Raw genomic sequence first — 16,822 nt, forward strand, 5'->3', positions numbered from 1 at the left:
AATCCTTGATTTTAGAGTGAGTGTGGCCTGTCCATGAAGAGGGCATAATTAGTACTTAACCAGCTTTAATATGGACCATACAAAGTGTATTGTGTGTCATAATTCCAGCATATACAGGACCAGCGATCACAGTAAGCCATTAAATGCAGGAATAGGGCCATCCTGCCTGAGCTGAATAATTTTATTTTAGATGTGAGCACCATTCCAGACAATTGGAGCATGTCCGGGAGCCTGAAAGAGCAGCAGAAGAACCTAGCATTGCACTGGAGATATATGTACATATTGGGCTCTATAGCAGTGCATCCTTAACAGTGCATGTTTTCCAGATCTCCTAGTTGGTGCACAGGTTATTTATCACTGGCTGATACATGTTAAAAGATCCGCACGTTGTGCTAATTATTTCATTTTTGATACTGAGAAGAACATGCAGCACTAGTAAAATTCTATTATATTACTATTTCTATTGTGGTCATGGTGTGTTCTGTGGAGGGTGAGTTTCCAGGCAAACGGAAACCCCCCCTGCCTATGGTGTAGCTTCACCCTTGGTGCGTAGCCTCGGCTGTATAAAATGGCGACCACCACTCACCTCCCCTCTTCTAATATACACACTTGGATCTACTGTAAAGTAGGGTACCTCAGTAGGGGTTCTGGGGAATCTCTATAACACTCCTGCTCTGTTTTGTGGTGTGTGAGGCACTTGTCACCCCTGTTCCAGGACCTGCTGGAAATTCGAAAGGCCTGTGGGAGCACTGACTCATGGGAGGAGGCCACGGGAGAGTCAGCTGGTGTTTGTACCGTGGAAAGCGGCTCCGGAGACATGGTAATCAGTCTCCAGCATGCACACAGCTCACTGGGGGCCAGCTGTATGTTTGTCAGGCAGGACTGCGAGACGAGAGTGGCAAGGGGGTATATCTATCTCCAGTCCGGAGCTCAATGGCGCTACGTCTTTCCTCTCTGGTGTCCAAGCCACACCCCCTTGGGTGCCTTTGTAATGGACATCAGTTGATGCTGTTTTTGAATACTATTGCAAGCTTAATTAGCCATAGGTCCAATGTACTAAAACACGGGTGCGCTGACAAAACAGAAGATAACCCCTTGAAAAAAAACAAAGCAGCTCACACAAACAGGTTCTGCACCTGTTAAAAATCAGAACAAGAGAAAATAGTGGAGAGCTAGTTCAATCAAGTGACCACACTAATAATATGCAATTTATTGCAGAAAATTAAAAAATAATAAAATATACAAATCACACATCTATGTATGAACACGGATAATACCACATATAGGAGCAGATGGAGCATATGTAGGGATGAATTGCGGGACCCCTGAATCGGTCCTTCTTCTATTAATATCCACAAATAACCTCTGCATGAAATCCATTTGGTACTCAAATAGTCCTCTGTCAATATAATGGCCATTGGAGCAGCAGTTATAGCATGCAATGAAAGTCCACATACATCAGAGTATAATGTCACCTGTATTATAGTTGCTAGTTGTTATGCTGTGTGTTATAGGTCAGACTAGTACCTGGTTGTACACCGGGATCCATTCCAGACGGGGACCAGGCGTATCACGCTAATGTAGCTGATTCCTAACAAAGCAACGGAGGCCGCTTTTAAAGGTCCATGCGGCTGGAGGTGAACTCTGTCTGGCTAAACAGGCTGAAAGCTCTGTGTGTGCCTGTCCTTTCCGGCAAAGCTATGTTCCATGCGCTCTGTCTGTTCACACTCCTTAAGCGCTACAGGCTTCCAGGGGAAAAGAAACAAAGTGTCTGTGTCCAATACAATAAACTACTTGACGCGTTTCTCCGGGCTTGTGGTGTTCCCGGTTTCATCAGAAGGTATATAGTCTCTATTGAGGTTTAAGATGGATTTATATAGCCCCCAGAATTGCTTTAATTGATAAATTAGATGCAGGCATAATCAGAAGCTCTCTTAATTATAGAAGACAGGAGTAGAACGATTTAACCTTTTATATATAACATATGTCGTTATAAACAGGTAAGAAAGAGAGAGGCTATAGAGATGTGGAACGAGTATGAACCAATAAATTAAAAATAACAATAATGTATTAATGTGCAAAACCTGATAATAAATAAATAACATAATGGAACGAAAAATCAATAATAACATATAGTGGGACAGTGTATAAAATCCCTATAATTAGTAATATGGTAGATGGCTAATTTAATATAGACTTATATGTATATCAAATTAAATTTTCCATATCAATAGATTAATAGGATAGTAAATAAACGATACTTAAATGTAAATATATAGTCAGCGGTGTGGAAAACTGAGTTTCTTTCATATTAAAGAAATATGTTATAATGACGGGAAAAACTCCTATTGAATCAGGAACCAATATTATCTTTATCAATAATATGTACCATAGATAGCATGGTGGATGACTATTTTAATATAGACTTTTATGCATAACAAAAACAATTTTCCATATTAATAGATTAATAGAGGTAATAAATAAACAACACTTAAATATAAATATATAGTCAGCGGTGTGAAACACTGAGTTTCTTTCATATTAAAGAAATGTATTATAATGAAGAGAAGAAACACCTATTGAATCAGGAACCGATTATTATCTTTGTTATCTATAATACAACATTACACTTAAAAAAAACAAAAAACAAAACAATTCCTAATGAATTTTAACATGTTTTTAGAGTGCTTAAAAATCAAGCTCTATTGTTTTATTTAATCCATCAGGAAATAATGTGTGTAAGGCATGAATCCAATAGGATTCTCTGATACACAGTTTTTTAAACCTATCGCCACCACATAAGGAGATGGGGATTTGTTCAATAATGGTGGCTCTCAAGACATCTGGATTAGCTCCATGGGTATGTACAAAGTGACGTGATACACTATGGGGGTCATTCAGTCCCGTTCGCGAGCAAAGGACGCTCGCAAACGGGTCGATGTTGCCCCACTGCGCATGCGCACGACGGAGGCAGCTCCGTCGTGCGCATGCGCGAGACCCGGACTGCGACAGCCAAGCTGTCGCTCCGGGTCTCGCACCAAAGGGGGCGTGCTGTCGATGTTGATTGACAGCACGCCCCCTTTGGTGGGCGTGCCGGGGGGCGTGCCTGCCAGACGGAGGCGTTCCCATGGGAACGCCTACCGTCTGAAGCTGGCCCCACTGACATCACTAGTGATGTCAGTGGGAGTGATTTTGGCTCTGATAGAGCCAAAATCACTCCAGGGCTTGCGGCAGCGAGACCCTACCGCAGGGTCTCCGTCGCAAGCCCGATGGTCGCGATGGTCAAGACCATCGCGACCATCATCATGGACGCTCGCTATAGCTGTGGGTGGTAACCCACAGCTATGCGAGCGTCCATGAGGACGCTCCAAAAAAAGGTAGGAGGGCCCTAATTCAGACCGAGCGCTTTGGTCAGAGCGTTCAGCTCTGAATCAGGCCCTATGTTTGGTAAGATGGTTGACGATGGTTCGTCGATGCTCTAGGAACCTCAATTTAAATTTATGGGTGGTTTGTCTGACATATTGGACTTTACAAGAAAAAAATAACACATAGATGACAAAATCAGCTTCACAATTAACAAAATAATTTATCTGAAACTTTGCCCCAGATTTATCGGAGTAAAAATTGCTCTCTCGATTTGCTACACTGTATGTTTACATGGTTGCATCTATAACAACCCAGTGGTTTTGAAATCCAAGGGAGTGTTAATTTTATTTATTTATGAGTTATTTTTAAAGTGACTAGACACTAATTTACGTCTCAAATTGTCTGCTTTTTTAAAAACGATCACAGGTACCTCAGTTAACTAATTTTTCAAAACCGGATCTAATTTCAAAATAGAAAAATTATTTTTGATAATAATCTTTATTTTGTAAGACCAACTATTTTGTTTGGAGACGCATACGGTCGAGCCATTATATTTACTCTGGAGTATCAGATGAGGGTAAGGGTATATGGATACTGTGACACCTAATTGGATTGCCCAAGCGTACTGTCCATTTAGGTTCTGCATTAGTTACACACATTTGCCTGGGCATATTTCAATAACCCACCCAGACATGGCTGCTGTTAGAACTCTTTGCTGCTCCCTTTCCTCCTTGTGATGGTATGGCAGCACATGCACACTGCAGCCCACCCACCATCAGACTTGTACGCAAACCATTGAACCAGGACCAATATTCCGTAGTGATTCTAACCTTTGACATTTCTGTGGTTAGATATCTGCAGGTCATCTAGCATTGGACGCATTTGGAGCTTAAATGTTAGCAGGAAAAGTGGCACACATCTCATGCTACGTAAATCTTTACCGTACAACACTAGCATATGTATCCGGTTTAGTGTACAGAAAGCAGATATACTGTATGCGGCTTGACAGTGGTAGTAGTAAATAAGGGACTAACATTACCGTATTTTTACACAATATAATAAAATTATTTCTCCAATACACAACAGCCTTTCATCTGAGGCTAAGCTTGTCAATTAGCTTTTTTTGGAGGCGTTTGAAATGTCATATTGCTGGATAATATTACTATATACTGCCACGGCCATTTTCCAAGGGTTTTGTGTAGAGCTGCTACAGCCGACGCAAGACTTCAGAGAGGTAAGTATAAATAATATGGGTGCAGGGTGTGCGTTGTGGGCCCCCTCTGGACCCTGCACCCATTATAAATACTCCCCTGGAACAGAGGGTTTCCTGTGGCTCCAAAACTATGCCAAAATAGCATGAGGACCCTCGCAGGTAGAAAACTATACAAGTTTTTTTTAATTTTCACCCAAACTGTAAATGTTTTATTTGCTTTATTTTATTCTGCTTATGTACTTTATAAGGCGCTATGAAACTCTTGTGGTGCTATATAAATAAAGGATAATAGTAGAACAAATCAAGTGCTAGCTCCAAATAATACAAAACATTGTAGAACATGATCCATTCAGTCATAATACCCACAGAAATAGTGTCAGTTGTTGAAAATTTGGTGCAGTTGTGAGCAGTGGGGAGGAGATGATGGTATACAGTAAATAAGGGAAGAAAAAGCACATGAGAAAGAGTGCCTTGCTCAAGAGAGTGTACAATCTAAAGGGGAGTGGCAGACAGGCACTGGTGACAGAGGGTAGGCACAGTAAGTGAGGAGGATAGAGCAATGAGTTAGTAGATAGCTGGAAGTTTTCAAGAGGAGAGGGGACTCGGGAGGCTGGGAAGACGATCGGCTCAGTCTTAAGTTGGGTACACACTAGACGATATGCCGCCCGAAACCGTGGATCGGGCCGACATATCTACAACGGCCAGTGTGTACCCACAATGCGCGACCATGCGCGCTCCCGTGGGTTGTCCATCAGGGTCGTTCCATCGGCCTGCATGTAAGGCCGATGCAACGACACATATGCCGGCATAGTGGATGGAGCAAGTGCCTGACATATTGGTCACCGCATTGTGCAGTGTGTACTGACCGCCCTATATATCGTGCGGTTGGGCGTTACATCGCTGGGTACACATAACGGCAAGTGTGTACCCAGCTTTAGACATGTTAAGTTTTAGAAAGCACTGGGACATCTAGGACAAAATGGAGAGACAGCTGGAGTCAGGAGCAGGGTCGGACTGGCCTCTCAGGTAAATACCCGGTGGGCCCCCCTGCTTTGGAGCTCCACCCACTACCCTCAGGGGATAGGGCCACTGTAAGGGCAGGCTGGTGATTGGTTCTCTTAGTTGCGCACTGGGTGAGTGCCCGCACATCCCTTATGCACTGACTATTACTCCGGCTGCTGCTTAAAATGTTTTGCTCTCTATCCGCTGCTCTACTCAGGGGTGATGCGCTGCAATGAGAGCAACTGCAGTACTCTGCCCAAGGTAAGTCCTGACCTCAAGCTGCTTCCTGGTGGCTGGCCCCTCCCCAGGGACCAGACAACCTAACACTGGCCACAAGGATCAACCCTGGCCTGATCCACCCCTCCCTCCACCTCCTGTCGTCTACATAGGAGGGAACCAGGAAGTGGTTGCAGTCTGGCATCCAGGGCCGGTTCTAGACATTGTGGAGCTCAGGGCGAAAGTTCACAGTTGCGCCCCCCCCCCCAAAAAAAAAAAAAAACAACTTTTTGTAGATGACGTTCCACTGCGCGGGCTGAAAGCACACGCGCTTCTGGAAAGGGGGTGTGTCCTTTGTGGAACACCCCCAATTCATCACACTGTGTGGCGTGCCCAGCACTTATGAAGGTGCTGGGCTTCCCCCAAGCTCTCCCCTCGTGGCTAATAACTGCCATGTGCAGTAATGCGCCTTACACAGTATGTCTTACACAGTAATGCCCTTTATAACACATTATGCCACACGCAGTAATGCCCTTTATAACACATTATGCCACATGTAGTAATGCCCTGTATAACACATTATGCCACATGCGACTGCCCTGTTAGCCCACTCCTAGAACCGCCACTGCTGGCATCTTATGCAGTACACTGAACTCAAGCTGGGTACACACTAGACGATAGACCAGCTGTTTCTGGGAATCTGAAAAATGCATACCTCCCAACATTTTATTAGTTTTGGACCCCTGCACACGCTTAAAAAGCGGGCAGGCCTAGTTACAGATAGGCCACACCCCCTGGAGGATGACATTTTGTGGGCGTGACTGCATGTAACTAAATTAAAATGTATACCCAAGTGCTGAGCAAAGAAGGATGATGGAGAACTACAGGTAATAAGCTGCCGCTATAAGGCGGCTGCCACCACCTATTAGAAAATAAATAATTAGAAAATTAAATATCAGCGCTCTGTCACAATACAGCTCACTTCATCTGAAGATAAGTTCTATCGTATGACAAAAAGACAATATAAGAAAAACACCATTTAATTGTAAATAACATATTGGGCCTGATTCAGAGCCACTAGTAAGCGGCAGCTCGTTCGCTCCGAGCGATGTTTGCCAAACTGCGCATGCGTACGGATCGTTATACGCATGCGCGAACCAGTCAGTGCGGCCGAAATTCATGTGCTCGCAAAATAGCGAATGCCTGCTAATTTGAGTGACAGGAAGAGCGTATGTGGGTGGTAACAGGGGAAGGTGCTTGAAAACGGGGAGTGGAGATCCGAACGCAGGCGTGCTTAAAGGTCAAAACGGGCGTTTTATGGGTGTGCATATTTAAAACAGCAGCGTCATTGACCACGTCACTGGGTTTTTTTATAGCCAGAACTGCTCGCAAAATTGTGGTAGCAAAAACCAACCACAAGAATAGCGAGCAGCTCATACCCTGTTCGATGTACTCGATTAATCTAATAAATACCGGACATGATGTAGGATGCGAGCGGCCAGGGGGCGTAGTTTCCCAAAAAACGACCGCAAGTTTTGTTCGCTCGTTCAGACCTAGAGGCGTGAACAAACCGCAAACAGCGAACGATTCATTTGAATAGCCAACCCTATTTTCTGGACGAGCGAGCGCAAATAGCGACCGGCTCTGAATGAGGGCCATAATACCATGTATAAAAAGAAAATTCCATAAAAATAATAAATAAAATTAGGGCATCCACTTATATAGAAAAGTATCAATATATAAAACCAATCTATTTGTACATCCTTAGAAGTCACATAGGGATAAAAAAAGTAACTTAGGGCCTGATTCAGACCCGCTCGCGAGCGCATATCGCTCGCAAGCGGGTCGATGGTCGGGCAGTGCGCACGCGCGAGCCCCATAGCGAGTGAAGTTTCACTCGCTGCAGGACTCACTACAAGACGGGGAGGCTGTCGATTGTGATTGACAGCTCGCTCCGTTTTGTAGGTGTGCAGGGGGGTGGCTGGACAAACGAGGTGTTCCTGAAGGAACGCCTGCCGTTTGTGGACGACCCTACTGACATCACCAGTGATCTCAGAAGTGACCTCTATTTGAGCAGGAAGTTCACTGGGGTTTCCAGTGGACGAGACCCTACCACAAGGGCCTCGTCGCAAGCCCGATGGTTGCGATAATCACGACCCTGCCAGGCCGCCTGCTAAAGCTGTGGGTGGTCACCCACAGCTTAGTGAGCGGCCTGGAGGCCGGATAAAAGAAAAACAGGCCCGCCCTGATTCAGAGCGAGCACTCGCAAATAGCGAGAACCTCTGAATCAGGGCCTTAGTACGCTGATTGATAGCATGTATCTACAAAACACAATAGCAATTATTCAATGGAGATGGGTACCCACACACAAAAATAATAAAATAAGAAAAAAAATACTGTATATATAAAAATAATAATCTAGAAGGAAAAAACTAAGGTTATCCAGAAAAGTTGTTGTTGTGTTTAACATTTAGCAGCAATCCCACTGTTCGCTGTTACTGGTATTGAATATAGTTTTACATGCCTCCAGAATTTTTAATTATTGACCATATATCTTAAAATGAGAGTTATGGTAAGAACTTACCCTTGATAACTCTCTTTCTTCGAAGTCCATAAGGTCCACAGGGAGACCTTGGGGTGTAGGTGGCGGATCTGGAATCCGGGCACCACGCAGTTAAAGCTTTCAGCTCACAGGATGCACTCCCTATACCCGCCCCCAGCCAGAGTCACCTCAGTTTGTGTCAAGCCAAAGGCCGGAGGAGGATAAAAAAAGAGAAGGAAGACTGGTACACACAAGAATCACACTCTCACAGAGAAGGAGATGGAAATCGATGACCAGAAACAAAAACCCATCTGAAGCCAGGGGCGTCAGACGGGTGCCCTGTGGACCCTATGGAGTTTGAAGAAAGAGTTAACAAAGGTAAGTTCTTACCATAACTCTAATTTTCTTCTTCAGGGTCCATAGGCTCCACAGGGAGACCTTGGGGATGTCCCAAAGCAGTCCTTTAAGGGTGGGGACGCTCCTGTGCTGAGAGGATAATCCAGCGCCCAAAGGAAGCATCCTGAGAGGCGAAGGTATCAAAGGCATAGAACCTCAGAAATGTCTGGACAGAAGACCACGTGGCGCCTTACAAAGCTGAACAGCCGAGGCGCCAGTAACAGAGGCCGGAACAGGAAGGCCTGCCTGCGAGTAAGCTTGCAAGATAGTCATACGAAGCCTTCTAGCCAGTGTTTGTTGATTGGCTGGCCATCCTTTCTTGTGAAATCTATAGAGCACAAAAAAGGAGTCTGATTTCCGAAGGGAACTGGTGCGGTCCACATAAATCCTGAGGGCGCAGACCACATCCAAAGAGGCCTCACCTGCCGAGAGGTCTGGTGATTGAAAGGCCGGGACTATAATTTCCTCATTAATGTGGAAACTAGAAACAACTTTAGGAAGGAAGCCAGGGCGAGTCCGAACCACAGCCCTGTCCTGGTGGAATATTAGAAATAGGGAGCGACAGGAGAGCTCCCCTAAATCTGACACTCTTCTGGCAGACACTATAGCCAGACAAAAAGAGTCTTTGCTGTTACACCAAATCTAGGGGTTCAAATGGAGGACCCTGGAGGGCCCGAAGAATTACTGACAAATCCCATGGAGCCACTGGAGGGACAAAGGGAGGTTAAATCTGGAGGATACCCTGGAGGAAGGTGTGGATATCCGGCAGAGGAGCAATTCTACGTTGGAACCATATTGACGGAGCAGAGACATGTACTCTCAGTGAGTCTGTCACAAGAGGGTTAAGTACTTGCGGAGATGAACCCAGGGTGGATTCAGGGGAGTTTATAGGAGCAGACGTCTGATATTGAAAGGACGCTGGTCTGAGATGTGTGTTGCTCATGGATGGCCCACTGATGAAGAATAGATGCTGGAGACGAGATACACCCGGAGCATACTGCGGATACACCCAACAGGTAACTGGAACGTCCGGGAGGATCACAGACTGTCAGGATAGCCTAAGCAGGGCTCCCTCTGGGGGTGGTAGTAGGGAGTAGCACCGCTGGTATGCAGAGTGTCTGGGAGGCTGGAACCTGGAGCAGTATACTATATGTAAGACTCAGCAGGAACAAGGAATAGCAGGGAGCTCAGAGAACTAACATCCAGTTAGGCTGAGAACAACGTTGCACTTGCAATGAAAGGACTGCAGATCAGCCCTTAAATACACGGAAGTGCAGAATTGGTTGCTAGAACTCCCGGAATGCTCTGCCTGGATTGCCCGAAAGGAGTCACCTGACCACATCCAAGATGGCGGTGCCCATGTCGCGCTGCAGCGCTGCCAAAGTGTGCAATACTCACACTAGCAGCCAGGACACTATGCCACCATACCCCTGTAGCATGCAGCGCGGACCTAAATGTGCCTGCACCCACCCCCACCAGAGCGTCCGGACAGGTAAGTGCCGCTGACCCCGAGCCCTCACAGCCCTGGTCGTACCAGAGGCCAGGCTAAAGCCAAGGTCCAATCCAGCTTGAAGGAAGGCCAGAACTCTGGAAATCCTAAACACCTGGGGGTAGTAATTTCTGGGATGACACCATTGGAAATAAGTTTGCCACACTCTGTGGTAGATTCGAGCAGAGGCTGGCTTATGCGCTCTGAGCATAGTTTTTACTACAGCACTAGAGAAACCTTTGGACCTCAGGAGGGATGTCAAAGACAGACGAGCAATAGCCCCTGAAATAAACTATATCAAATTCAGGCAAGCTTCCACTTTCCTATCCGTAGGATCCTTCAAGGAAGTAACTATAGGAATAGGCAACGTAGCGCTTTTAATTAAACGTGTAACATGTGAATCCACCGCAGGCGGTATTTCACATCTTGTACAATGAGCCACACGAAAAGGGTAACATGAGGTTAGACGTTTTTGTGTTGAAACCTCTTACCAGGCGATTGCCATGCTGCAACCATGTGTTCAGCTAGTTGATCCAATAGAGGGAATTCTGCTGAAGCCACTTTCTGTCATTTAAATAGAGGGTGCTTGGATTTAGGAGCTGACTCGACATCTTCTATTAATAAGATGGATCTTACAGCTCGTACCAAGGCAGGAATATAACTTTTTGACCGACTCTCATCCTCCTCCAGAGGGGAGACAGGGTTAGACAGATCCGCATCTACTGCCTCCTCAGAGGATAATTCAGAATCTGAGAGTTGCGTGGACTGTGATAACACAGGATGCTTAAAGGGCTTACTGGTTAAGGGCTTCTCCCCTTGCAACATGGTTTGAAAGGCATTAGATGTAGCCATTAGACTCTGCACAGAGTTAGAGAGTATGTCTACCCATGGTGGGAGCACAGGAGGTACCTGTATCACCCGAACCTGTTGTGGCAACCCCAAAAGGGGAATTATGGCCTGCTGTGATAACCCCATAGGGGGAATGTCAGTCGGAACTGCCAGGCAGTCCGTAATAGTGCCCAGAACCTGAGAAAATGAAGCCCAGGGGAGCTCTTGTACAGACGCTGGGTTGTCTGATGGGCTTGGTGGAGTAAAACACTTACTACATAACCAATCTTGTATCAAATCCTCCTCACTTTAGCCTGCAGCACATCAGTTGCATGATAGCAGTATAGGTGCAGATGCCTGTATGTTACTCTTGCCTTTGCTAGACATAGCTGCAGAGTAATATGGCACACAATATGGCACTGGGTATAATGCAACCACCGTGTATGTAGGATACTAGTAGGAATGCAATATACTGGTCCTGTCTTATGCTTGGGTAAGCAGCAGGAGCACGCAGCCCAAATATGGCACAGTACAACGACCAACTGTATGTGACAAACCTCACAAATACTTAGTTCTATGTATGTGAGGCACAGGAAAACCCCTGAATACACCTGTATGTTAGGGTAAAGTCAGAAAAAAGGTAAAAATATATGCTGACAGTAGAATAGAAAACAAACAGGCAGAGCTACCATCAGTCACATATAATGCAGAAATAACATAACTGCAAACTGTCACTACAATCAACTACACAGACTCAGTGTCTGGTAAGCTATAGCGCTACATACGCAAACTCCAGGGAGAGGTATGTAGGGGGACCGGACCCTGCATATCCCTGAGAGCTGTAACTAGAGAAATTGGCCGCCGGAGACCTCAGAGGGGGCATTGTCGGAGGTGAACAGCTCAGGGAAGCGAGACCTCAGTGGAAATGCACCCTAAACTGAGGGGTCGCTTTGATGGGGAAGCTGACCTCCCCTTGCCGATTATTTACCCACCGGGACACTGGTTCCCACACCATGTGTACCCTGGTGGTCTAGTGGATTGCGGTGGCTGGAGCCTGCGTCCACTCCGTTCCGGTCTGTCCCCCGAGACCGGAGGTATGACTGTTATCACGCGGGTCACCGCAAGCAGTGACCCGCTTTACCTGTCCCCTTAGCGTCCAGCTGCAGTCTAGGTCCTCCCACAGGGCCTGGCTAGCACTGAGCCTGGGATGCCTGCCGAGTTTCCCAAATCTGTACTTGCGTCCCGGCACCGGAGGGGTAACGGAGCAGCAGCGCAGACGTCCCACAGACTGTCTGCTGCTGCGTGCTCTAAGGAGAAAAAGTTAAAATAAAGAAATCATAAAATAAAAAGCCTGCATAATGGTGACCGACTCCGGCCAGGCACCAACGAAAACTGAGGTGCCTCTGGCTCGGGGTATAGGGAGAGTGGCCCGGTGCATCCTGGAAGCTGATTGGGAGGTATAAAAATGCATAATATGCTGTTTACTTGTTGGGATGGCCCCCCTCCTGTTGATGACCACCCCTACCAGTGGTTGGTAACACTCCTACAGCCGGCCCCTGCAGCTACATTTCCCTGGCAGGCCATTAATGCTCTAGTCCGACACTAGTCAGGAGAAACAGATATTGTTGCATTCTTATACGGAATTGGTGATGTCCTTTTAGCACATCACAGTTAACATAAGCAGCCTACTGACCATACCTGGGTCCTACCCAAAACAGAACCCAAATGGAACAGTGGATATTTGTGGGGATGATATGCAGTGGTGGCGCTAGTGTCTAGTGAGCAAGGAGTGGGGTAATAGGGTGTACAGGGGAGTAGAAACAGGGATATTGGACAATGAAATAAACTTTCAATGACATTTTGTACCACACACAAACACTATAGAATATGGCTAGCACACACAGGGCCTGATTCACTACTGATTGTAACTGCAAATGCAATAGCGATTACTCATGCAGTTCAACTGCAGGTACGGAAATAAAGGAATAATTAACTTAGTAAAATGCTTCTGTAGCTGACATTGGGCCTGATTCAGCAGAGATCGCAAATGCAACTACATACACAGATCGAGCAAACGTTAGCCATTGCGTTCGTATAAGCCAAGTGAGTGACAGGTCGTGATCGTTTTGGGGGTGGTGTTGGGGAAGTGGTTGCAGAAACGGAGGTGTTCCTGTCCGTTTGAACGCCGTTGCATGGGCGTGCATAAATTAGCCACTGCGTTTGCACACGCAGCTTGAGTACTCACTGCGTGCGACGAGATTTGCAGTTTCTGCAGCTGGCCAGACCTGCAGCAAATGTGCGTGACGGGCCGTTGTGCGTCAATAGTACTGATGTTTACGCAGGAGTGCGAGGTTGGACAGATGTGAGAAAGCAGCAGTGGGCGTCTTTATGCTGGCATTAGCATATTTTTGCAGCTGCAATGCATGCGATTTCGTAGCGGCGATCACAATTGCGATCCGTACTGAATCAGGCGCTTTGTGTAGAAGGCTGTAAAGACTCCATATCTACAACTGATACAAGTAATTCAAGCCATGAAAAGAAAACAAACATTGCTGTGGTGGTTTTTATTATTTTTTTGTCTTGGTCAACGCTTTATTCTCTTTCTCCTATTCCCGTTTAGTGTTTCTTTTCAACAAGATAATGATCAGGCTCATGTGTTCAGAGATCCGTGAGACTGATATGTCTCAGTCTGTCCTCAATGCTGCTGCTCGGCTCATCGTCCTCTCCAAAGGCTCTGCATCCCCTCTCCTACAAGCTCTCCTTCCCTTTCAGAACCCAAGTCAAGGTTCTCACACTCACAAAGCCATCACCCATTCCTCTCCCATTTACATCTCGGACCTAATCTCCCTTCACTCTCCAGTCCTCCCTCTTCGTTCAACAAATGCACACCGCCTCTCATGCCAATTGATTACTTCCTCTCACTCCTGCCTCCAAGATTCTGCCCGCGCTGCTCCCCACCTCTAGAACTCTCTCCCTCTTCCCATCAGACTCACCACCTCTCTACAATCCTTCAAACAGGGCTCTCAAGACCCACTACATCAAAGCCCTCCAGCTCCTGATCTTAACTTGCTGCTACATGTTCCTTCCTCCCTGTCTACCCCATCTGTATCACACCTGTTTGTCTGCCCCTCCCCTTTAGAATGTAAGCTCTTACGAGCAGGGCCCTCTACCCTATCGTGCTTCTCCTTCTCTACTTTTTACTCCCCACTAGGGCACCTAACACTTGGCTGCTTTGCACTGTTGCTTATCTGGGTGTTATGGTCTCTAATGTAGCAATGTATATTATCCATGTTTCTTGTTCTGTATTGTATTGTACTGTACTGTAAGTCACTCACTGGTCAACTTATTTGTTTATGTACTTTGTAAAGCACTGCAGAACACTCGTGGCGCCATATAAATGCTAATAATAATAACTGCAATTGTATGCTAATTCACCGTGATCGCTATGCCGTCGTAGCACTACACAAGGACATCCACTTTACCTTACACACATCTGTAATGTTTAGCAAGACTGCAAAACCATCCGTACAATGGAGTACCATCGCAGCCTCACGCACACTTGCACAAACTCTGACCTTACTTGGGAATTGCTAACTTCAGTGCAAGCTATGAGACCTCAGGCTGCGTAGGGCATCGCAGTGGATAATTTATGCACGCCCATGCAATGGCATTCAAATGCACTGGCAGGCCTGCGTTCAGCCGACCCCCCCAAACAGCTCTCTCCCTCTTCCTGTCAATTACTCTGCGTAGTCACTGCGATCACAGTCCCCGGTTTGCGCTCTGCGATGCATACACAGTACGCAACAATCGTCTAATTGCAAGCGGATTAGCAACTGCGATCCAAGCTGAATCAGGCCCACAATCTTCTCCCCGTTTATTTGTACTTGACTAAATCTAAATTAAAAATAATCCTGAATAATTTTGTATATAAGAAATAATAAAAACACAATTATAATTCAATAGATTGTACTGCGAAATAAAATGTTATAACCATTTGCACTGTAAAATGGCACTATGTATGGCTCATATAGGTGTAACATAACGACAGCAGTAGCGGCCTCGCATGCCAGCACACAGCACACAGCACACAGCACACAGCACACAGACAGAAGCCAGCAGCACACTGCCCGCGGCCCGCCCCTGTGTGCACGGCGGAGGGTGCAGTTACGGCAGTGATGTCACATAACCGTCACCCACTGCTCGCAGCCTGTGATTGGTGGTTGGCTGCACACTCACCGAACTGCTTACACGCTCGGGCTTCGGCTGAGGAGCCCCGGAAGTGATACCCGGGGAAGGAGTTAAAGGGCCACCGGGGTCGCGCATTTTGGCAGTGCTGGTGCAAGGATTGCAGGCATGGAAATCACCCGGAGCAGTGAGTGAGCTCTGTGTGTAGTGTCCCGTCCCGTGTAGTGCGCTCTGTGTGTAGTGTCCGTCCCCGGGTGTAGTAATGATACTCCACCTCCGATCTGCTCTGACTGACAGTGATGCTGTGTACGGGGCTTTATATAGATCGGGGCTAAACAGTATGTGGCTTCCAGAGCTCCGAGTCCTTACATGAGTGCAAACTCTGATGGACAGGGCATGCTGGAACTTGCAGTTAGAAAACAGCTGCTGAGCCACAGGTTGTCTGTCAATTGCTTTGCTAATATCAGTATGTTTTATACAGTGTGTCGGCATTTGCCTTTAAAAGACTGTTCGTACTTGAAATAGGAGGGTTCAGATTTATTTACAGTTACTTATGTAATACACACATTTTCCGTAGTGCTTTACAGGGAATCGGTATGTAATACTGACACTGGATCCGGGCGGTCAGAATCCTGACAGCGGGATCCCGACAGGGTTAACGTACCAACACTTGATGGTCGGTATACTAACTGTTGAGCTCATTTCCCCATTGCGCTAGGGACCTGGAAGTGACGTGCAGTGATGGCGGAATTGCGGTTCCATGTTCATAAAGTCCACCTAGAGAAGATACTTGTCCCCCTGCGGGTTTGCTGCGTTTCGCTCACGGTGGCTCGCTATACTCGCCACAAGATTATATTCCCCCTCTCTGTCCACATGGATGGTAGGGAATTATGTTGGACAGTAGTTGATGTCGGGGTCCTCTCCGTGAAGGGAATCTAGACAATAGTTGCGGCTAGATCCCCTTCAGCTACAGGACCCTGACGTAATTTACTATTCACATGGATATAAAGTAGGAATTGTAACCAGTGGTGAGTGAACACATTTCTACAGTTGGTGACCAGGTACTACAGTTGAGACAAAATAGCGCTGGCAGGGCATGGAACTGCGCTTCCGCCCTCACTTGACGTCACGCCCTGGTCCCTAGCTGAAGGGGAACTAGGATCAACCATTCAATATCCCCACAGGTGATACGCAAGTGAGCTATATATGAGATTTCCAGCAAAAGCTTCTACACTTTATTCTTGGGTACACAATATAACTATTTGCTAGTAGCCACTTCCTATGAAATTACGTTTATTAAAGACTAGTGTTTTGAACATTAATAGGTCTCTTAGCATTTCCCTCGTATGTTGTTGTTTTAGTTTGTTATACAAATCTGACTAGTGTTGATTTTTGTTAATATTTTAATATGGTTTTTGCTATTTCCTGTGTGGCTAAAGGACCTCTGTGACGTATCCACCACATGACCGCTGCAGGAGGCTGGACCACCCCTGTATTACCATCCACAAGGGCAGATAGGGGGAATAAATATTTGTGGCGAGCCACCGTGCCCGAAGCGTAGCGAGCCCGCGAGGGGGCACTTTTG

The 16,822-nt window shown here is 46.4% G+C and overlaps 1 protein-coding gene across 1 annotated transcript in view; it reads left to right on the plus strand.

Annotated features, from left to right (window-relative positions):
• The first annotated feature begins 15,291 nt into the window (after positions 1-15,291).
• Positions 15,292-16,822, plus strand: part of PARN (poly(A)-specific ribonuclease) — a 166,783-nt gene continuing 165,252 nt past the window's right edge. Inside the window, exon 1 of the mRNA XM_088466789.1 lies at positions 15,292-15,424. Coding sequence (XP_088322915.1) covers positions 15,406-15,424 — 19 coding nt within the window. The 5' untranslated portion in view covers positions 15,292-15,405. The remainder of the gene's footprint in view (positions 15,425-16,822) is intronic.

Source organism: Taudactylus pleione, unplaced genomic scaffold (genome assembly GCF_031769625.1).
Source record: "Taudactylus pleione unplaced genomic scaffold, aTauple2 ptg000066l, whole genome shotgun sequence".
Taxonomy (NCBI): domain Eukaryota; kingdom Metazoa; phylum Chordata; class Amphibia; order Anura; family Myobatrachidae; genus Taudactylus; species Taudactylus pleione.